General features: G+C 40.8%; 2 protein-coding genes across 5 annotated transcripts in view; both read left to right on the top strand.

Moving 5' to 3' along the window:
• Positions 1–16,240, top strand: part of cacnb1 (calcium channel, voltage-dependent, beta 1 subunit) — a 39,702-nt gene extending 23,462 nt beyond the window's left edge. The window contains exons 6-14 of one of the 4 annotated variants that reach the window (XM_080905322.1): positions 79–146; positions 1,839–1,867; positions 5,066–5,146; positions 5,243–5,301; positions 6,681–6,790; positions 10,488–10,639; positions 10,765–10,860; positions 12,589–12,774; positions 14,135–16,240. In XM_080905322.1, coding sequence (XP_080761448.1) covers positions 79–146; positions 1,839–1,867; positions 5,066–5,146; positions 5,243–5,301; positions 6,681–6,790; positions 10,488–10,639; positions 10,765–10,860; positions 12,589–12,774; positions 14,135–14,674 — 1,321 coding nt within the window. In that variant the 3' untranslated portion in view covers positions 14,675–16,240. Of the gene's footprint in view, positions 1–78; positions 147–1,214; positions 1,376–1,838; positions 1,868–5,065; positions 5,147–5,242; positions 5,302–6,680; positions 6,791–10,487; positions 10,640–10,764; positions 10,861–12,588; positions 14,093–14,134 lie in introns of those variants that run through there. The other 3 variants (XM_080905321.1, XM_080905323.1, XM_080905324.1) reach the window with 3 other exon arrangements.
• A 3,601-nt stretch (positions 16,241–19,841) lies between these two features.
• On the top strand, positions 19,842–22,878 carry arl5c (ADP-ribosylation factor-like 5C). Its single transcript, XM_080905806.1, has 6 exons — positions 19,842–20,030; positions 20,395–20,455; positions 20,563–20,710; positions 21,037–21,120; positions 21,610–21,761; positions 21,923–22,878. Exons 1-6 carry the CDS (start codon positions 19,985–19,987, stop codon positions 21,969–21,971), a joined length of 540 nt encoding a protein of 179 aa, XP_080761932.1. The 5' UTR covers positions 19,842–19,984; the 3' UTR covers positions 21,972–22,878.
• Positions 22,879–24,066: the final 1,188 nt, after the last annotated feature.

The raw sequence follows: 24,066 nt of genomic DNA, 5'->3' as shown, positions 1-24,066 counted from the left end.
AGAAAATAAAAATGAAATCAAAAGGAATCATGTATCGTTCTCCAAGCTATGATTTGTGCCCGTTTTTCTGTATTTCAGTAAATCTGGAGGAAGTTCTAGTCTTGACGTTGCCACGGGAACCCGCAGGCCTACTCCACCTGGAACAGGTGAGGTCACAAGGTCGCCCTGTCACGTGGAAACATAGTGCCTGTCTGTGTGTGTGCGTTTGTGTGGGCACCTGAAAGGGTGAGAGAGAGCGAGAGAGAGATAGCAAGATGAGACGGGCGCCTGATATTTAGATGAAAATTTTAATTGGCTAGTTAGTCAGGCATGATGATGAATCACAGCGTGTCTCAGTGGGTTGCTGTGTGAAGCGAGAAAGGTCTTAGGAGGTCTGTCATTAGCACACAAGACGGGACTGAAATAGAGCCGAAAATGAACTTCACTCATTAAACTTGTTAAGTACGTCTGGCTGACAGAGAGAAGGAGAGACGGTGGAGGAAATGGGTAAACATAAACATCTCTTGATTGACTTTAAAAGGCTTTGCATATCTGTGTAACAGAAAAATCATCTCTCTAACACACCTTGTACATCCTAAGTTGTTGTTCTGACTCAAAGTCAGAATTTGACATAGATTCGAGATATACTAGAGAGAGTTAGATATACACACACATTTTAATGAGCTACAAATTTGTTACTTTTGTACAATTTTGTTACAATTACTCAACCCTTCCATGATATACCTTTAAAACAAGACACCTGCAAGGCCCCATTCACCCTCCCTCATCCCTATAGCAACACACACCCTGTCTCCACCCTAAACTTCCCTCTTTGCTTGATTCCTTCTTTCCTACCTGTACCTTTTTCCAGTTCCCGCTGCAGCCATCCTTCTCAACGGTTCGTTCACATCTTTACTTCAGGTTTTGTTTCTTTCTCGTCGCACCAAATTCACTTTCTGTGCTCTGCCTCATAAAATTGTGGTGTGTTCTTTTTAAGACTCTTGTAAGTGTCGTTTCCAGTTTAAATCATACTCTGTGTCACTTTTTTCCAGTCTCTGTGCCATCTCTTGCCTCTCTCTGGATGCATCTCACACTTTATTCTTCCCCCTCTTGCCTTTTCTCCCTTCTGCTATTCTCTCTGCTCTCATCCTTTTTCACTCCACCTCATCTCGCTTTCTCCTCTTTCTCCTGTTCTTTTGTTCCGTCTCTCCAACGTCCACCCTTCCCATCATCAGCTCACGTAGACATGTCCACAGTGGCCTTTGACGTTGACCCCCTCGACCTGGAGGCTGAGGAGGCCCCTGAGTCCCAGGGTGACCCTCGCTCTTCCAAGAGCATGTCAGGCAGCGTAACATCCCCCCAGGCCAACATCCACCGACTGCCCTTCTTTAAGAAGGTAACATTAGAGGGCAAGGTGATCTCTCTCCTCCTCCGTCCTGCATTTGCCCCCCTTTCCTCCAAGATATCCAGGTTTAAGCTCTCCTTCTTCCACTCTACATCTCTCACTAACCTCTCATAACTGATCCGTCCCTGCTGCTGCTATAGATCCAAAATCTAACACTGTTTGGCCCCTCAGGCTCCCACGGTTACAGTGATATGTTTGGATGTGCGTTTCTGTGCTTGTTGAGCTGGGAGAGGCGTTGAGCTAACTGATCCTCTCTGAAATAGCTGCTGCTGGATATCAGTCTGAATATGAATTCACAGAGGAGGCAGTCAGTGTAAACTCTGCTTTAATCAACAAACAGCTCCTCTCCCAATTCCCCCACCCCTCTAATCCAAACCTGTCAATAACTAAATGTGCTCTTGTGTTTTGTGCTTTTTTTTGTCTCCTCTGGCTTTTGTGTGGATTGATACTGTAGGTGGCCCGGCTAAACAGAAACAGAAGTCGGTGAGTGTGGCTTGTCTTCAAGACTAACCTCTAGCATTTCGTCTTTTTTCCTCCGTCTCCTCGTCTTCTGTTTGTTGTCTCCTCTTTTTATTCTGTGTATCACTTCTGATGCTCGTTAGCGCAAAAATATTCACTGGATCATTTGTAAATTGTGGTGACACTTCTGTCATTTCCTCAGAGCGTGTATCACAGCTGTTAGTGTGCAGATGCAGGTGCAGAGCCGTCCCAGACCCTGTTAGTCAGCACGTGGCTATAATGCATCCTGACATGCTTTCATTTTCATTTGTGATGGCTGATTTGAGTCACAGTGGCCCACAATCAGCAGTTTTTATGCTTTTCAGCACAATTTCAATCACACGTAAAGGCTGAAGGCTGTTGCGGTAGGAGTAAGAAATACAAGCAACACCATTCGCACTGCAATACTTATCACAGCAATATCTCATAAGGTTTAAAATTCATTTCACGACATATTGTTATCAATTTTTTTATTCATTATGCACTTTTAGCCCACTTTAGGACATTTGTAACTCCCAGTCATTTCAATTAAAAAATGGAAATTGCACACTAATAAATGAAATAACTACAGAGCACAAGAGAAAAGAAGCCTGAAAGGTTTAATCAAACATCCCACTCACTGAAGAGAAAAGACATTTTTATAGCTTATTGTTATTAACCTAGTGGGGGGGGCAGAAACACTATATTCACAAGAGTAAAACACAAAAATGAGGAGTTTAGCTAGACAGCTAGGGGAAACAAACAGGAGAGAAAACATGATGAGAGTATAATCAGACATCTTCAGTGAGGACAAAGGGAAAGAGGCAACTGTGGTTGCAGCCATATAGTCAGTTTCAAGGTTATTAACTGAGCGAAGTATCTACATAACAGCCGTAATAACATCTGTTCATCTTCTCTGTATACTAAGAAAAGGTAGTTCAGTACTTACTTTATTACCCCCTTTAGCAGCAGATATATTGGACAAGGAAAGAAGATAAGCTGTCCCAGAATTCATAGCAAATGCATCATCATACCATGACGATCAACAAAAGTGCCAAAGTGAAACATTTTGTGTAAAAGTTTTCATTTTGTACTATAGGATGCTAAAATGTTTCATATTTACAATAGCAGAGTGTTAAACCCACAGCTAAAGCGATGAAGTGATTTGAAGGGAATTTGACTTTACTCAAGGAGTAAAATTGTAAAATTGAGAAAAGTGGTTATACTGGCTAAGTCTTTAGTAAATGTCATAAGAAAATAAGATTTATTTCCTAAAGACCATAAGCTTGCTTTTCTTTAAAGTATGAGTTATGAAAAGAAAAGGGAAGTAAAACTGGAAGAAGAACCACCTTTAAAGTAAAAGAGGAAATGACAACTGGGGAAAACAGGTAACAGGTACTGATATACAGACAGGAGAAAGCAAGTGAGGGAATCCTCAAGCTACACTACTACTATTACTATAATCACAAGAAGAAAGGACACGAGCCGAAATTGAATGATATCAACAACAAAAAAAACTGAGATTGTGACATGAAAATAATGCAAATGGGATTCATTTTCTCCCTGGCTGACTAAAATACTTTAAGTTCTTTCTTTCAATTTATGTTTGAAACCTAAACAAATATGGCTCGGCTCCCACAATAGACTGGGAAAGCTATCCAGTTTATACGCCACCTTTCACCCTCTGACAGCTGGGATAAGCTCCAGTCCTTCCATGGCTCTTAAACTGGATTAGCAGACATGATGGATATGCAGAAGCACATGTAAGATCATTGAATATAAATAAGATATATTTTATTTACGCCAAAGCTGTGAAATTTCTTTGTTACAGTAGTTAAAAATGAAGTAAAAATGAAGCCGGGGTTAATACCCATCAATTCTTCCATTCCCATCCAATTCTGGAGCTGAATCAGTGTCATAATAATATTATTACTTATTATTGCAATATAATATAAGGGAAACTGCATATCTAACATTAAAGGATGGGTAAGTCGGGTAATTTGATTTCAGCTTTCCAGTTTAATCTTTCGTCTATGAGAGCTCACACGAGTTTTCTGTGTGATACCTGATGGAAATTCGCAGTCATCCTTTGCATCATTTTTGAAAAGTATTGGATATAAATTCGATTTTTTTCTGTTGTATAAACATGAAACTGTGAAAACAAATATCTACACGCTGGAACTGTATAACGTGTGATTGGAGAAGAACAATAAACCGCGTGTCATTCCTCCCCGTGCTAAATTGTTCCCTGCGCTCCTGTTTTTCCCGAACGAATGAGTAGTGTTGTGATGTTCAGGGCTCCAGCGCTGCCCCTTTATAGACAAGAGCCATTTGGAAGCTTTTATATTATTTATTTTTAGCTTCTGTGAATACAAATTGGGTGAAATGAGCTTCCGTTGTTCTGCTTTATGTAATGTAATGTAGAAGCGGGACACTCCAGCACTTTCTCTTGCCTGAAGTGCTGTACAGCGTGCACAGGGGCGGGGGCGTGCTTGGAGTACAAATGTAGAAAAGGTTAAAAAAAAAAATCCAGTTTCATTGTCAGAGTATATCGGACATGTGACTCCTTCCATCCATTTCTCACTAACAGAGGACAGAAACTAATGGATCAGTTGATAATTTACTAATGAGCCTAAAGTTCAACAATGCAGGTGGAAATTTGATTATAAATGCTACACTGATTTTTTAGTTTTAGTTTTTTTTAAATATAAGAAAGTTGATTTTTTTTAACCATAAAATACTACTCGTACTGCAAACAATACCTTGCAGTAATTATGTGACAGTGCAGAAGGAAAAGAAAGAGCTGCAAAGGATGACGTTTGTCTTAAGAGCTGTGACGCAGTCGTGAGATTTCTCCTGACAACCTGGCATCTGGGTTAATTACGGGCACTTTAATTATGTGAGACTGCAGACTGAGAAGTAGAAGCCAAGGCTTTCGGTGAGAAATTGATCCCTGACCCTGAACATTCATAGACACTCAATAACGCAAATGGACTCCAAATTTCTGGAACTCTCCATCCATCAATCTGACTGCTCACAGAAGAGAAGGAGGGTTTATGGGGAGTGGGTGGGGCTGTTTTGTGTCAAGTTAATGTTGATTTGTGTGTGAGTATAACCCTGTGACTGCAGGTCTTCTAAGGTCTTTGGAAATGTGCTGAGTGTATAACGTGACACCAACTCACGTGCTGTGTTGTCCATGCTCAGATGGAGCATGTCCCCCCTTACGACGTGGTTCCCTCCATGAGGCCCATCGTCCTAGTCGGACCTTCACTCAAAGGCTATGAAGTAAGGAGAAGCAGCGCATTCTCGGCTTGTAATTTCTACTTTCATTGGATTTTACTATTAAATATTACTTGTTTCTGATGTCTGATGTTTTACTAGGTGACGGACATGATGCAGAAAGCACTTTTTGACTTCCTGAAACACAAGTTTGAGGGCAGGTAAGAATGGAGGCTTACACCCATCCAGGATTTTTGTTTTTTAATGATTATCCATAATCATATACACTCCAGCCACTTCATTAGGTACATCTTGTCCAGCCCTTTAACCAGTTTGCACCCGATAACTTCCTCAAGTCTTCGTGGCATTTATTTAACAATGTGCTGGAAATATTGCTCAGAGATTTTGGTCCAGATTAACATGAAACCAGTTCCAGCACACCCCAAAGATGCCCTATTGGGCAGAGATCTGATGACTGTGAAGGCTGTTTGTTTGTATTTGTGCTTTATTTGTTTTGTGGGGGGGGGTTTTACATCAAATTCTGACCCTACCATCCAAATTTCACAGCATAAATTGAAATTCAGTAAGACCACGCAACTTTTCCCCCCCAACATTCTGTTGTCCAGTTATAGCCTCAGTTTCTAGTTCTTAGCTGGCAAGAGTGGCACCCGGTGTGGTCTTCTGCTGCTGTAACCCTTCTGCTACAATGTTCAACATGTTGTGATTCAGAGATACTTTTCTGCAAGCATTGATTTTAACAAGGGGTTATTTGAATTACTGTTGCCTTTACTTACCTCAGGTTACAGCTTGAAGTAGTCTTGTCATTCTCCTCTGACCTCTGACATCAGCGAGGCATTTGTACCAAGACAACTGGATATATTATATTATATTATATTATATTATATTATATTATATTATATACTGGATATTTCTTCTTTTTTGGACCATTCTCTGTAACCCCGAGAGATGGTTGTGTGGGGAAATCCCAGCAGATCCTGTAGATTAGCAGTTTGATAGCTGATTCCTGTATGGCATCAACAATCATGCCACGTTCAAAACACCTAAATCACCTTTCATCGCCATTCTGATGCTTAGTTTGAACCTCAGTATGTCATCCTGACCGTCTGCATGCCTAAAACACTCCGATTAGATACTTCGATTAGTGAGCAGTTGAACAGTTGTACCTAATAAAGTGGCCCATCAGTGTACATGACATTACTGGATCATAATATTGATTCATTAAGGTGTATATCCCTTAAATGTTATAGCCTGAGATGGATTACAGAGATCAGTATTTGCATTAGAAGTGGAAAGCACTGTAACATAATTGCTTAAATAAAATAAAAGTACAATAAAACTGTATATGAGTAAGTGTTTGTAGTTACTTTAGATGTCCTATTTATGCCTTCATCCACTGATATTGAGGATTGAAAGATGAACAGTACGCTAGTCTAGTTGGCGGTACAAAGGAAGGCCAATCATATTTCTGTGTCACTCCATGCCCCTCCCCCCTCTGGACACACCCTTGCAGCCATGATAGACTCTAAATTTAATAGGTTTCTTTTTACTGACCCACTAATGTGCTGGCTCTCTGTTTCAGGATATCCATCACACGGGTGACAGCAGACATCTCTCTGGCCAAACGTTCAGTCCTCAACAACCCGAGCAAACACACTATCATTGAGCGCTCCAGTACCCGCTCGAGCCTGGGTAAGAGGACGCTTTTGTTATCCACAAACCACAACAGGCAGAATCACACTGAGAAACGCAACGCAGACAGTTCGTGACAATTAGGATTTAATTTTTACTCTTTCAACAGCTGACATATTAAAGTTTAGGGAGAATATTAGTGTAATGTATTTTTGTTCATCACATCATGTTACTGAACATCTTTCACTGTCCTTCATATCTATATTTCTTTAAGTGTGTCTCTCTTTTATTTAGACAGACAAGAGTCCATTAATATTGCGTTGTTGTTGTTGTTGTTGTTGTTGTTTTTTAAATACTCAACAGCAGCTGGGAAATTACATTTTTAGCAAATGTTACTAAAACAGGAGAAACATTGCATTTGCTATTTTATATCAGCCACACAGGGAATGTTGGACTGATCAAAAAGACAGTGTGTTTCTGTGTGTGGACATATCTCACACAAGCTGACTTGTAAATGATTAAAGGGATGACTGACCCCAAAATCACATTTACATATTTTCCTCTTGTCCGTAGTGCCAATTATTCATCTAGGTTGTTATGGTGATTTGCCATTTTTTAAGATTTTAAAGGTGTCTGCCCTCGCTTGCATATAATGAGACTAGATGGCACTCAGCTTAAATTTCCCTCAATCATGACCCAGTTCCCAAAATATGTCCAGAAGTCTTGTTATAAGCAGTTTTATCTACAGTCATGTGAAAATACTGCTTATGTAGGACTTAAGAGGGAAAGTAGCTGCCAGATCCTGCTAATCAAATCCATAAGCACCAGTGGTGGCAGTGATTGAATCGATCATGAAGTCTAAAGTCGAATGTGAAGCCATCTGCCATCAGCTAACGGTTGGCCAAAATCAGGTCATGCAACAGAATGACCAAAAAGGCATAAAAGTGTTGCAGTGGCCCAGTCAAAGTCCAGACCTCCACCTGACTGAAATCCCGCCAGTGCCTTAAACAAGCTGTGCACAAACAAATGCCAACTGCCAATGGCTGCCCCTCTCTGAGCCTGGTTCTGCTTGAGGCCTCTTCTTGTTAAAAAGGAGTTTTTACTCTCCACTGTCACTAAATGCTTGCTCATACGGTGTCATATGATCGTTGGGCTTTTCAGCATTTTTTAGAACTTCTATCCATTCATCCATCTGCCACTTATCCAAATCAAGGTCGTGGGGGGTTAGAGCGTATCCCAGCTGTCATAGGGCAACTGAATAAGGTGCCAGTCTGTCATAAGGTTGACACAGAGAAAAAACAATCATTCACCCTCATACCTATGGCCAATTTACCTTGGAGATAACAGGTAAGCATCACGCACAAGGGCTGGTATCTTGAGATCTGAGGAGCTCACAGAGAAATGGCCTAGATAAATAAAAAGCACTGCAGGCACTACACAAGTTAATATATTTGATTATGGGGTGAGCTATAACTTGTAGTCTTTAGACCAGCGGTCCCCAACCCCCGGGCCTCGGACCGGTACCGGTCCGTGAGTCGTTTGGTACCGGGCCGCGAGAGTTGAGGCTCAGGTGTGAAATGTATAGTTTTCAGGGTTTTTATCGGTTTTCAGCGTTATTTTGTTATCGTTTTTATCGTTAACTCGGTTTTCCTGGGTCTTTTCACGTGTATTATGAATAAATCTTCTTTTTTTCGGTACCGGTACTAGTTTTATTTTGTTGTATTTATCCGCGACACCTTAAAGGCCGGTCCGTGAAAATATTGTCGGGCATAAACTGGTCCGTGACGCAAAAAAGGTTGGGGACCGCTGCTTTAGACAACAGTCACACTCTTCTTCATACAAATATCAACTTTAAAGACTTAAAGACAGACTTCTTAAAATATGGATCAGTCTGTAGCTGGGTTTAGTCTTTTTATTTGACTTCTTAATAAAAAGACAAATGTAGAAAATCATCAGACTTAATATCTTTTAAGCTTTACACATTAAGAATATGTGTAAAATAGCATACTGTCTGTATTCAAGCACAAAATGAAGCTCTTGAAGCTGAATGTTTGAGAAAAACATTTCAGCATCTGTGTTGTCAGAGGTGTGGTTATCAGTGACATCACATGGAGGACTTTTCTTTCAAATGTATACATGATAAATCGGAATATTTTAGGTTAGATAATTACTAACGATCAGTTCTAGCAGTTAACGTACTTCAGTTTCAAGTTTGAGGTGTATCATCCAAAGACACGAGACTGTCACTTATTTTCTTTTTACACCTGCTCTGATTGCCTGAGTCTGATCTGGCCTCCTCTCTCTCTTCATCCTGTCTACACCCATCCTCCCCCCTTTCTCTCCCACCACCCATCCTCTTCCTCCTCTGTCTTTTGATTCAGACGTACTGGGTACGTATGCTCTTCCCGCAACAAAACAATGAAGCATCTCTTTCTCTTTCCTTCCCCTCCCCTTTTTCTTCTAACTATATTCATCATCTGCTCATACATCGTTGTCTGCCTGTCTGCTTGCCTGTCAATTTCTCTGTTCCTCATACTTCTGTGTGACAGCCTGTAGTCTCTTAACAAAAAGAAACCAATTACAAAACCCAAGCAGGAAGCGATCCGTGGGAGGGCAGCAGAGCGGCTGGTAGCAGAGAGGGAAGACGATACTCTCCCATCCTGCTGTCACCCTTATGTTGTGACTCATAATGCTGTTTATCTTCAGTCATACCCAAGGATAGCATCTATTGCAGCTGGACCTTGCCTTTTAAATTCACTCTTGTCATCACGGGGGAGCAAACGTCTCTCTGAAGTTAAATCCAAATTCGCAGAAGGCTTTGTCGAGGTTAATGGAAACCTTGGCTGCTGTTTCTTTGTACAACTTAAAAGTTCACGTCTCTTGTCATTCTGCAGAGACCCCGTTTCGCCTCCGGCTTTAATTCTCTATCCTTTAGCCCTCTGGAGGCTGCTGAAATGTGCGGGCCACGTCTCTGTGCAGATTGCCTTGCCCCTGTTATCTCTCTTTGCCACTTGGGTTGGCAGCGCACAGACACCTCGGAGGCGCTGAGGGTTGACCAGACAGACGAGGAACATTCTGGTTTTCTGTTTTAATCTCGCTCCTTACACGTCGACAGGCTGATAAAAAGGTGGAGCTGTCTTCGAAATGCTAAATAACCAGCTTTTATAGGCTGCTGTTGAGGAACAATGAACACAACGTTCAGCATTCTACAGCCTTGAGTGGTGCACCTGATAGTATAATTACCGCTGTGCCTATTAGTGCTAACAAAACAACTAATGTTCCACTTCATCTATTTAATGAGGTTGTTTTTTTTGTTTGTTTGGTTGTTTTTTTGTCGTTGATGTTTCTGTTTTAGTTACATGGTGAGAACTTGTGCCCTTATTGTAAGTTATTTCAAGTACCACAGGCATCTCATTCTTAAGTGCCTCCTTTCTCTGCACCTTTTAAAAAAGCATTAAATACATATCTGAAATGTCAGGAGGGGGCAGGAGAATGAGGATGTTCGAGCGCTCCATTTAGCTGTGCATAAATGGAACTTTTAACTGTGGTCCAATCTGATTCATACGCTTGGAGCTGTTTTGTTTTCCTCTTAACTCCGACATGCATGAGTAAGAACTAACACGTCTGTTATGTACTTTTGCACAAAGTTAAGGGAGATTGGCTCACATGCAGTGCTTTAACTCCTCAAACAGAGATCATGTATCTGTTTTGTTGTCTCACTGTATTCACGTGTCTTGTCTGTTTCCTGGGCATTCAGCTGAGGTGCAGAGTGAGATCGAGCGTATCTTCGAGCTGGCCCGAACTCTCCAGCTTGTTGCTTTGGATGCCGACACCATTAACCACCCCTCTCAACTGGCTAAGACTTCCCTGGCTCCCATCATTGTTTATATCAAAATAGCTTCCCCTAAGGTATGCCTGTTTCATTCATTCATTTAAACCGATTCTCATACTTAATTTTGGAATGACTCTACCGTCTTCTGATTCTGATAGCAGTAAATATTGTTTCAGTTCAGTGCTCTGCTATCTCCCTGCAGGTTCTCCAGAGGCTCATTAAATCCAGAGGGAAGTCCCAGGCTAAACACTTAAACGTGCAGATGGTTGCAGCAGACAAGCTGGCTCAGTGCCCACCTGTGAGTTTTGCTTTGCGACTTGAGCTTTTTTAACATATTCTCATCCCCGGCTCATCACACCCTGACACTCAGTCAAATGAATTTGAACTCATCAAGTACCCCTTTGGGATTATTTTCCAACGGTATCTGACGATTAACAGCTGAAAGAAGACAGGTTCGAGGCCCTCAATTCAGTTTAATTCAATTTTATTTATACTGCCCCTCATCCAACAACGGCTGCTTTTATTCTGAGTGGGGGCCCTACAAAAATAACAATCAGACTACACCTTATGAGCAAGCACTTGGCAAGTGCTTTTTCCATCACAGTTTTTTGGGGGTTTAGGCATAAAACCTACTTGGATGGATTTCAGGAAAAGATGTAAAAACTTATATCACAGTACTTTCCGGTTTTACAGAATAACACTTATGCATCTATCTTTACATGAGCGGACTTTGACATGATTTTACAGAGCAATAAATGAGCTACTCTCAGGCTTTGCTAACAAATGATACATTTTTGGCACAGAGCTATAGAATCGCTCCTTAACAGGCTGCCTGTTATGCTTTTACGATAGACCTGATCGTTCTGTCTTGAGTAATATTTAGTCATCATCCCAGCTGGTTCCCTGTCGCTGTGTGTGGAGGAGCATAGAGACCATAGTCTGTATATGGCTGTTGTGTCAGCCATTGGTTTAGGACAATGCATTTTGAGTTCTGTCCACCTCCATATCAGTTTTTTTGAACGAGCGGGTTCTAAGGGCGGCACAATGATTCAGTAGTCAGCAGTGCTGCCTCACAGCTTTGCCTTTTTGTTTGGAGTTTCCATGTTCTCTGCATCCTCTAACAATACAAATACATGCTTGTTAAATTAATTGGTGACACCTAACTTACTCTAGGTTGGATGTAAGTGTGTGGTGTTTGCATATTTATATAAAAAAAAAAAACAAGTTATAAAAATGCCAAAAATATCTTGTAGAATTCAGAGGCAAAACAGAAGACAGATGGAGAGGCATTTTCTTTAGGTTCAGAAGTGGCTTAATGAACTCATGTTGACTGTGAGCTCACATATCCACAACGTACTTCCGCTCCTTTTGCAATTTTCAAGTAGGGTCTTGCTTTAAAACTAGCTGCACATGCTACCTAGGCTTAAAGAAAAGTTGAAAATGCTGACCTCTATAGGCCACATCATTCACTGTCTTCCCCTGTGATGCTGGTTGCCATGATTTCTGCAGAAGCACTAAACTGCAGTGAACTGAATAACTACATTCGGTTGAACTCTCACTGAAATAACTGATCAGAAATATGGTTGTTTAAGTTTTTCATTATCAAACTGTATGAATTAGTGTAACTTACAGTCGAACTTCCCCATTAGAATTCAGGTGAGGGGGAACAGTGACTTCAATAAAATAAAATAAAATACCATACAGCTGTTATGAAAGGGAAAGCTAGATATAAACAGTTTTTTCCAGCAAACCGTAAATCTGCTTTTTAATACCTTTTTTTAAAATGCCTGACTCTTTTGTTGGGTTAGCCTCAAATGGCTACTAATTCCTTTCTCACCACTGGCATAATTTTTCAGATAGAGTTACCACTTGCTTAAATGCTGAGGCATTCTACATATGATGTCTTGAAAGGCGGAGCAGATGGTTTTGTGATAAAACAATTGGCTGTTACTAGAATTCATGTAAAGACAGAAGGAAAATTCACTTTGGTACAGTGAAATAAATGAAGAGCTGTTTTTTGTTGCAGGAATTATTTGACATCATCCTGGATGAGAACCAGCTGGAGGATGCCTGCGAACACCTGGCTGACTACCTTGAAGCCTACTGGAAGGCAACACACCCTCCAAGCAGCAACCCTCCCAACCCTCTGCTGAATCGTACCATGGCTACGGCAGCCCTGGCTGCCTCCCCAGAGCCCGTCTCCAACCTACAGGTACAGGTCCTCACCTCCCTGCGCAGAAATATGGATCCGTGGCCTGACATGGACGGCACTGTAGCCACTGAGGGGAAAGAGGAAGAACATGCTCTCTGAAGTCCAGTAGCACAGGGGGGTGGGGGGCGACTCCGGCAACTCAACCCAAACTCAGCAGCCTGTTCCTTTTACCCTGGAGTAGGAGTGCACTAATAGCCTGTTTATGCTGTATATAGGAAACCGCAGATACATCTGTGCAAGAAATTAACACCCAAATGAACCAACAAGGATCCAATTTTCCACACATGAACAGCTAGCCTAAGAACACCTACGAGTAAAAATGATGTAGTCTGCATGTTAGCAGGTCAGCTTTTCCTTCTGTGCACTGTTTAAAACTGTGAAAACAGCTCAGCTGAAAGCACACTGGACTCAAGGAATAACCTCAGAAGGTACCTCTGCCCCCACAATCCCTTCTATTTTACTGTAATCAGACGTAAAATAGCGTCTGCTGCCCCCACCCTGCCCTCTGCAGCTCTGTGGCCTCCTTTTCTTCAGCGCTTCTAGAGGCTGAAATCCAGTTTGCTGTCCTCCTCTCTGTTGCCATGGTACCACCCCTGAAAACAGCAAGTCATGTCCGCCTCTTCAAATAGAAACGCTTAGTTTGGTGGAGGCTGTTGCTAACACTCTGTCCGGTTTAATCAATTTATCTTAAGAGTGAGAGCAAAATACTAATCAGTTTTCATTCTGTTCTTCAGTTGCTACTGGCTCCTTATCAGCTAACATGAGCTGCATGCTGTCAGATTAATTACATGGCACACAAGCGACAGTCTTGCACCGAATGGACACAATTATGCAGGGATCCTTGACAAAAATGAATGAAAAGTATTTTTTTTTAAAAAAGATTCAAACTGGATTGAATTTTTAAATTTAAGGAAAACTGTTTCAGGATAAACATGTGAGCTATATCATTTTGCTGCTTTGTTCTGCCATGAGCTCAAACAGCCAGCAGATGGCACTATTGTAATTGTAGATATATAGTTTAGCTTCTTTATAAGTTGCTGGGATCTGTTTTCGTTTGTAGATTGATATCATCATTTTATAACAGTCAATTAGCAGAACTAAACAATTTCTACTTACTGATTAAATTGTGTTGTTTGAGTATAGACTAGTGTGAGTATGCACAATGTTAATGTGGAATGTGTTTCATATAAGTATCTTCAGCACTAATGCCTTTAAAGTCATGGATTCTTAAGCTAGAACAAGTATGCATCTTTGTTCTTTCTGCCCTGTCTGCTAACCCTGCTAATTAACTGCTGACACCTTGGTGTGCTGTTTGTGTCTCTGCATGCTTTTCGTGTGGCATGGGTGCGGCTCGCTGCAGGGGGCGTACTTGGTGCATGGTGAGCAGAAGCGGGAAGGGCCTCTGACAGAGTGTGGTGGGAGCGGCACGCTGCATGACTATCAGACAGACCTGGGAGGGAAGCCCCAGCAGCAGCACCAGCAGCAAGCATACCTGCGCTCCTCTCGTGGCCAGCTACGAGGAGGCAGCGGGCGAGGCCTTTCACGGCAAGACACCTTCGACTCGGAGACCCAGGGCAGCCGGGACTCGGCCTACACCGAGGCCGGTGACTCCTGCATGGACATTGAGACCGACCCCTATGAGGAGCCTGAGCCCTACCGAGGAAGTGGGGGCAGCCGCCTCCACCTGGCGCAGCATCTCGGCCGACAAGCCTCCTGGGAAGACGAAGGTGCCGAGCCGGACCAGGAAAACCGAAACCACCCTCCGATGCCGAGCCAGACACATCCGCATGGACGTGCCAAGCTGAGGGAGCGTTACTGCCAGGATCCTGTGGACACAGGGGCCAACATGAGCCGCAACAAGAACCAGGATGACTGGGGGAGGGACGTCTACATCCGCTGAACGGTCATCATACCACAGAGCCAAGGAAGCCCCTGGACAGACTGAGGACAGAGGGAGAGGAGGGGATGGAGGGGAAATGCTCTGGTTTTTGGGTTCAACAGGAACTGAAGTGTAGGTTTGGGGCCATGCCGGTCAGGCTAACAAAAAAATCTGTTTACATCCCAGTACAATGTAAAGAAATACATCAACTGCCAGATGCCATTCTCATCAAGTTCTTCTTGTAATTCAGTTTATTTACATTTAGAAAAAATAATATTGGTCTTTTTTGTTTCTTATGTTAATACTGCATGAATATCATGGATTTCTATACTCACAGCACAAGGACAGTAATTGTTACGACTCTGATCTGTATGATTCGATCCTCTCTTCGATTGTAAAGTGCAAAGGTCGGTAGAGCCGTAGTGTATCACGTCTGTCCTCTGCAGTCTTAAACAGGGTCTAATGTCACGGTTCCCATGTACGTACAGTGTCAGGGTTTCTCTTTACCTTAAGCTCACTCAGTGCTTTTGGCTTTCAGGGTTTCCTCCCATACTGATATCCAGAAGTTTTGAGTCTCTCACCTCCACTTTCTTATCACCCAGACCTTAAAAAGTTGGTGGAGAAGTTGCCATATTTTAGCACGTAAATTTATCAATGTTGCTATACTCATGTCAGTGCGATAACAATGAATAATACACTCCAAAGATGTTTACTTCTTCCCTAACCTGGTTCAGTCACCATACCTGACTGTATATGTCTGACCCAGTCCTCCCATTTCTGTTATCCTCTTCTTCATGGGTGCTGAGGGCACCTCCAGTTGTTCTCTGGTTTCCAAATGTGGTGCAGATTCAAAGTAGTTGTGTGAACGAAACGTCCTGCCTTAGTCACTCCCACCCCTTATTTCAAGAAAACTCCAATCACAAGTGCCGGAATGTCTCGCCAAGCCATGTCCGCCGCTGCTGCGGTGGGATGTCTTAACTCTTGTTACACTCGTTTTCATACCATATCTCTGTCTCTTTGTGTCTCGTGGCTGCTCCGTCCCAGCTCGTTGCTCATCTCTTTTTTCTTTGCACCAGCTTCGTCGTCTGTTTTTCAGGGCTAACAGTTATATAAAAAGTACTTGTACGTGTGGTTAATCACTTCGAACTTCCACCCAAACAGCTCGCTTGTCTAATATTAAATACCACTCTCTTCTTACTCCTGATTTCTGACTGAATTAGTGTTGGGTTTTTGTTTTTTTCAGTGAACATTTGCATTATTTTTTTCAATCTTCAGTTCTTGTGAGCTAGTGAGAGGAGTATAAAGTGGGCAGTGGGGGGGATAGGATCAGCTTTGGTCTTTACACAGTTATCTATAATGGAGAATTCATGAATGTCTTTGGTAGGCTGCTTTGGCCCACCCCCGTCTTCAGTTGAATAAATAAATATTAAATAATGATCAGTAAATAATGTTATTGTTGCGTTATCGCAATTGTTAAAATGATGAAATAACATGTATCATTGGTGCCTGATTGTAGCTACATTTTGCTTTTTCTGCCTTTCATTTTTAATCTGTGGATAAATTCGTATTTTAATTAAAAATCGAATAAGAAAATGCCATTGTGTCATTTCATTGTTACAGTGAGATGTGATGAACAAAAACAGCTGTCAAAAATGCTAAATGTCTGCACGTGTATGTCTGCGTCGTGTTGTTTATTCCACTGGATACATGTGAACACATAGTTCAATACAAATCATAGAGTAGATTAGTTTTTCAATAAATTACATGATAATTAGTCAAAATTGATATGAAAAGCAAAAGACAGGCTTGCTGCTTCCATAGGAATTAAGAGGGTAAGTAGCAGCCAGGTACTGCTAATCAAATGCACTTAATTAATTAATCATCAGCACCTCTGTGGAAGCAGATATTTTGATAGTTTGCTGGTCTGGAGCATTCAGCTGGGTGTTAACACAATGCCACAATTTCTCCAGGAATGGATGTCTCAACAAATTTGCCCCATGTCAGAAAAATACCCAAGAGCTACATCTCAAACTTGACAGGCTTCTGTTAGCAATGCTAAATGCTAAAGTGCATCATAGAATAATTAGAATTAGAATAAAGAAGGGTATGAATTGAAAGTTCGCCAACAGAAAGCCTTTTCTCTCTAAAAAGAACACAGTATCATAGCTTCACAAAGATGAATCTGAACAAGCTACAAGAGTTGTGGAATAATGACCTTTGGATAGATGGGACCAATGTGGGAATGTTTACCCATAATGCACACCACCAGTTTAGCACAAAAACATCATAGCAACTGTGAAGCACAGTGGTGGAGGAGGGGGAAACTGTGCTTATTTTGTTTTTGCAGCAACACGACCTGGGCACCAACCATGTAGTCAACCATGACCGCCTCTGTATACGAAAATATTCTGGACACAAATGTGAGGCCATCTGTCTGACAGCTACACGTTGGACCAAACAAGGTCATGCAACAGGATAATAATCCCAAGTGCAGTAGCAAATGCCTGAAAAGGAACAGAATCGACTTGTTGAATCAACCTAAGGCCTTTAAAAAGCTGTGCAAAAACAAATCCCTGCAAACCCCAATGAGCAGAAGCAATGCTGTAAAGAAGAGTGGGCCAAAATTTCTCTATAATGATGCAAGAGACTAACAAAGTCGTGCTGAAAACAACTACTCTGCATTATTCTTGCTAAAGGTAGTTATACAAGCTATTGATTCATCAGGTTGTACTAAGCTTTTTCATATGACTGTCTTATTTTAAAAAAAAAAAAAGCCAACACCACCCTGAATGTAGAAACTATCCCATACTTCTGCTGGGTGTAAACCTGCAAAACAATGAGCCACAAGAATGTTGACAGATTCTGAGAATAAAAAAAACAATTTCACTTTGTATTCACAGAAACGTAATTTCCAAAATACTCGTGTCAAATTGCAGCACATTTCAAAACACCTGCATTTTCTGAAGTGCAGTTATGAAGTGCAGCTGGCTCACTCCAGGATGTGGTTTTTGTCATCGTCGAGCTGATGCTCTGCACAGGACAAACTGTCACAGACCTGAGACACGGTTTCCATCTGTAAATCGAAATGTGAGACTTACATCAGAGCGTTGCTCAACAGGGTCAAAATGACTGTAATAACAAACTGCTAAAAACTGACAGAACGGGACAGAACAAATATGTAACACATGTTTGCATGTATAACTAAAACTAAGGGTAAACTTCCATTATTATAGTTAAAGCAGGATAATTTTAAAGAAAAACACAAAAAGTTATCTGCAGTATCACTGCTTCAGATTTTGAAGTGTACACATGTGGAATGACATCTTTCAAAGTGTTTCTGATGACTGTTATCTGATCATCTGTATTAACAATAAGGACCATATCACGGTTATAAAGCAGAGTTAATTTCAAGTATATACTGTCTGACATGCAAGTTAATTTAAAAAAATCACATCGTAGATCCTTTAATGTAGCAAACAGAAATACTGGAGAGTGATAAGGTAACATTAAATGCTTAATTATAGTGGAAAAGAAATGTGCAGCGGTAATAATCACAATAATAATAAAAATGATGATGATGATGATGAAGATAACAGATACCATAACTGTATTCCTGATGAGAAAGTGTGCTTATGTGATTACTTTTACCTCAATAAACTAAAGAAAATGCCTTTCACCTTCAATATACATTTATTTCCAGAATGAAACCTGGCAATTAATTTCACTTAAAACACTTCAAGCTATAAATAAATTATAGGGAAATAAATACAGGTACAATACTTTGACTGAGGTGAATATAAGTATGCCTCATTACTGAATCTCTTATGGGTTTGAAATTAAGACAAATCTGTCAGATCAGAGGCCCTAATATGCAAAGAGGTCATCAGTGTTGTGATTGTGTAACTGGAGAGTTGAGAGTAGAACTGATATAAAATTGCTTGGACGGTTCAGTGGAAATCCCGGGGAATTCTTTGTTTGAAGCCAGTTTTGCTTTCTGTTGGTTTTTACAGGCCGATAAGTTCTATGGTTTCTCAGAAAGGAAGGTACATAGTTTTACTTCTCTTTCCATATATAGACCGGACATACGCGTGTCACCGACTGCGTCATTATCCCACTCGTGCCGTCGGTGTGGCAGGACTTGTAGGTTGCCTTCAGGGACTATAGGTGAGCTCAGATTTTCGATATTTAAGGAGGTAAATAAATTGCATTTAATGTACGCTAATATCTCGTGATGACGAACGATGATTTATCTAGGATTTTTCGGTACTTATTCGGCTTTTACAAACATATTCTTCCTCAGTTTGGAGCACAAGTAGTTTTCTATAGACCTGATAAAGAGGTCACTACACAATGAACGGGGCAAAGAAAGCGATTTGGGAGACATTTAAAATATATTTAGAATATTTGGCCCAAATAAAAACAAAGCAAAACAATAAAATCTTAAATGCCTTAAATTACTTTATTACCCCAAAGTAAATAATCACATATACAAAGAATCAGAATCAGAAATATTATTAATCCCAAAGGAAATTATGGGCAAGGGCGGCTGCTATTTCTATATTTTTTCCACTTTGTTAAAATGAGGGTAGAATAAATAAAATTCTATATAGTAGAATATAGAAATGCCAGGGTATATTGTATTACAGCTAGGACAATATTTCTGTCCAGGGTGACAGGGTGCCCCATTTATTTGGTACAGCCCAGTATTTCACTAATATTCTCAATTATGGAGTCAGCGTCTCACAATTTAATTGGCTCTATATAATAGTGAACACCTCTCTCACACTCGTGCAACAAAAAGATATGTGCTGATCTGTGACAGCATCCCTACTAAAAACACAAGCAAGTAAATGTGTGAAAGTACAAAGACGACCACACATGACTCCAAAACAATCTCAGTCTTCCAGTGATGCTTTTAAGATGTTGGGAAAATCTCATCTGAGCAAAATCTTTAACTTACAATTATTTAAACAAAAAAAAAGGAAAGAAAAAACAGCCTACCCACTTGCATCTGTAACATAATCCACACCGTCCCACACAAACCCCAACTTACTTTGTGGATAATCTAGCCCTTGGCGAATCCCTCACCGGCCCACGTTTTGTATTCCCCACAGCACTGAACGCACCATCATTACTATCTACGCTGCTCGTGACTCACTCGGCAAAAGGTGCAGACTTTCTGAGGAGGAAGCGCCGCCCACAAATGGTATGCCGAGGCAGAAACTGATAATAGATCCCGCAGCAGAGTCAGTCTGACAGTCAGCTTCTAATCGATACTGAAGTCTGCTTCCTCTGGATTTCTTTTGTATTCATCGCTCACACCTGTTGAACATGGGCTATCTGCTGTCTAAGATGATGGCTGTGTTCGGGGACAAAGGTACATGTGCTTTAATTCTTGTGTTCGTCTTGTTATGCCTGCATTGTTGCTGTTTAGATGAATTATAAAAGCCCGTCGGTGTGTTAAGCTCCTGTATCGGGTAATATGTGATAATTGTGGTTTGATCACCTTACTAAAAACTGATTTCCTGACACAGTAAAGTTTCAGTCCTTTCTTATATACGACACTTAAACCAAGTGTTGGACGTGTTTTACTGCAAGAACAGTCTTTTGATAAGAGATGTGAATCTGTTCAGCACATCACCCTCATGTACCTGCCTTTTATCTTATCTGTGTGTACATTTATCCCTTGAGGCTGAATTTGCAGTGAGCATGCAACTTTAACATGTTTAACTTTCCTACAGAGCACAAAGTCATCATTGTGGGTTTGGATAATGCTGGGAAGACGACCATCCTCTATCAATTGTGAGTGATCTGACTGCTTTCTGAGTCTTTCAGCAGTTTTTTAAAATCTGTTCTCACAGTTTAATCTAATTCTAAATGCATCTTTTCCCTTTTTCAAATACATCTAGTCTGACAAAAGAAGCCGTCCACACATCACCAACTATTGGCAGCAACGTCGAACAGATCACCGTTCGGAAGACTCACTTTTTGGTTTGGGATATCGGAGGACAGGAGAGCCTGCGAGCTAGCTGGTACTCCTACTATGGCAACACAGAGGTATGGCTCACCTACACTCTTCAGATCCTTTCTATCTCTAAAAAACTTTTAAAACACAGTAAATCTTTCATTGAAGTGCATTGGAAGTGATATTAACAGTTCCCAAAAATAAATCCAGAGAAAGTGAAAGCTTTTGAAGTGCTGGCTGCTAATGCACCTGCATCTGTTTTATGACTTTTCCTGTGATCCATTGTTTACAGGTACTGTATCTTTAATAGAGCATTGTAGACATGCTGTGCTCCCTCTTATGAATCAAGCGTCCCATAGATTGGGTCCTGATAAGAACGACCTTATAACAGGTTTAATAACTATTATTTCCCTTTCAGATCGTCATTCTGGTTGTGGACAGCACTGACCGGGAACGACTGACTGTAACCAAAGAAGAACTTCACCGAATGCTCGCACATGAGGTAGGATCTTTAAAACATAGCGTAGAGACTGACTTTATTAAAACATTTAGGGAAGTTACTTGGTCATAACTATATTAAAAGTGCCTTTTAACATATTTGAATACTGCTTACGGATGATAAACAGGTAGAGGAGGGTTGATCATACTTTGCTTTATTGTTTAAATATGAAGTGTTTTGCCTGTTTTCTTTGAGAGCTGCTTTGACGTACAATCACATTGTTGTTTTGTGAAGCTGCCCTCTTTTGGCATTTGTGTTTTGGTGTTTGACGTTCCCTCCCGCTTTCAGACAGACACTGATTGCGTAATAGATGTGAAAGCAGATTACTCACCCATGACATACTGTGATGAGGAACTTTCTTCTTATAGTCAGCATGTCTGTGCGTTTCTATGTTCCGCTGAGGTTGCTGTTTGTTTTGAACAACATCACATATTTCCAGTGGAAACTGAGTGCAGACACGGTATCGGTAACCCATTTTTTAATTCTTTTTAGGACCTACAGAATGCAGCCGTTCTTATCCTGGCCAACAAACAGGACATGAAGGGTTCCCTGACAGCGGCAGAGATCTCCCAGTTCCTCACGCTCGACTCCATCACAACACACTCCTGGCATGTTCAAGCTTGCTGCGCCCTGACAGGAGAGGGGTGAGTCTAACGCACCTCCAGCTCTCAGTATCACCGACTATTACTCACCCTTCACAAATATGTGACGTAGCTAACAGAAACATGCCTCTGCATACCACTGCTTCTGTTGAAATAATAGCCTTTGAAACACTTATCAAAATGCTTCTGATCTCTCCCTGCAGTCTACCTGCCAGTCTGGACTGGATGAAGTCGCGGGTTGTGGCAAACTAGAAGAAAACAATGGATTAAAAGTCCTGAAACTGAACCAGCCTCTCGGGCGCTGCAAAGGCTGCAGTGTCAGGATTATTTACAGTGTTTTGAGCCTGTGACCACAACATCTGTGACAGAAACTGCCTCACCACGTCTACAGTATGACTTACTGACAATGTGACATCCTGAAGAAACCTGCGTTGTGTGTACCTCAGCCTCGGAAACATGACAACAGACAAGCTTCAAAAACTGTTTGATTGTTTGATTATATTTTAGTAATCTGGAGGTTGTGCACTGAGGGAGAGAAAGTGTTAGTAATGTATTGACATAAGTGGCCTGTGTGTAAATGAGAACAATGTTTGGGCAAATTATCCTACCTCACCAGAAGTATCACGTTCCACTTTAACTGTCAAGAGTGACTAAAATGTTATTATTTTATTATTAGAAAGGAAAACAATAAGGCAGGTTGACAAAGGACAATGATTTATAACACTAAGTCATATATTTTCCTATTAGTATCTTAATTTTCTAGAACTGATCCAGTGATTCCACAGACGCTTTAAAACAAGACAATCCTAATTTCATTTTGACTTAGTTCTCATAAATGAAGATTTTTGTTCTTAGTTCACAAACTACTGATTCATCACAGTTTACCAGCAAACAGTAAGACTATAAAGAAAACAAACAAAAGAACATTATGCAGCTGCTGTGGTTTTCCTTCTCAGGATTTCTGCAATGTTGCAAAAGCCTACAAGCCTGCATCTGATGTTAAAATTTAATTTAACGCCAGCAAATGATTTTAGCTTCATTAAACCTGAATATTTATATTAATTTATTCTTTTTTTAATGCTCTTGGACTGTGTACTGTATATGACAGCGATTTCTTGAATGGGAGAAGGCGCTAGCTGCTATGAGTCATAATTTTGCAATGTACATACTGTATAGTTTGATTTTTTTTAAATAAATGTTATTATTGCTATGTGTGTGTTGTTATTTTAATAAGCGATGGGCAGCATGCTATTGAGGTTGTTAACGCTAGTTTACCTTTGGCTTCCTTTGTCTTTACCATCCTTGTCTCTGTCCCTCCAGCCCTCTGTATACCCTCCTTTACTACATTCACGAATCTTCTCTGTGGTCTTACTGTTTTCGTCCTGCTTGACAGCTTCGTATTGACACGCTTTGTTCTATATAACGTTTTTCTTGTTTATTAAACAATAGCGCCTAAACTACAACGTTACGATAGCACTAACACGACTTCAACAACAAACGTGGCGTTTTTCACTGGCAAAAGAGCAAAATTAGATTTTAGGGGGCATCCGGATTTGAACCGGAGACCTCTTGATCTGCAGTCAAATGCTCTACCACTGAGCTATACCCCCGCACGCTACGACGACCGGCCCGCTCCTGCTTTAGATACAATAATAATAATTCTATGTTCTTGTTTTGGACATTCTGTTTTTCATAATCACTCGAAAATCTAAATTCGAGTTGATTTTGACGACAGCCGTGGTATTTAATCGCTAAATAATAGACGGTTTTCTGACCGCTAGAGGGAGAAATGAGTTTACATTTATGGCTGTCACTGTAACTGGACGGCGAGAATAAGAACACGCGTCACATTCGTGACAATAAGCACAAAGGGGGTAAGTTTGCATATTTATTTAGGCAAAAAGAAAAAGAAAATGAAAAAAAAAAACAACGAAACTTACACACTTTCATCATCACGTGGTTTAACATCACACGGAAAGTTATTAAACATACAACAACAATCATTCTAGATGCAAACATCATCAGCTGTTTTAACAATGACTCAGCATAAATGAAGAAAAAATTGATGTGCAGAAGTGACTTTTTTGTGAAGTGAAAACTGTGGTCACCTCAGCACTGTGTGACTATCACCACAGCTGAAGACTTTGTGATTTTTGAAGTAGGGGAGACCGGGGATAGTTGTAACATTTTTGACATTTCTGTCTGTAAATTGAAGCTCTTTTAAGGTAGTGGATTCAAAATGTAATGCAAAGTATTTACATGTCTCTGCTATTAAATAGTGCAGTTATTTTCTCTGCAGCACAATTACCCATTGCATGGTATGGTCTCAAACACGAAGAGTGAAATG

The sequence above is a fragment of the Rhamphochromis sp. 'chilingali' genome (genome assembly GCF_963969265.1).
Source record: "Rhamphochromis sp. 'chilingali' genome assembly, chromosome: 15".
In the NCBI taxonomy this organism is placed as follows: domain Eukaryota; kingdom Metazoa; phylum Chordata; class Actinopteri; order Cichliformes; family Cichlidae; genus Rhamphochromis; species Rhamphochromis sp. 'chilingali'.
This window is presented reverse-complemented; position numbering and strand designations above follow the sequence as displayed.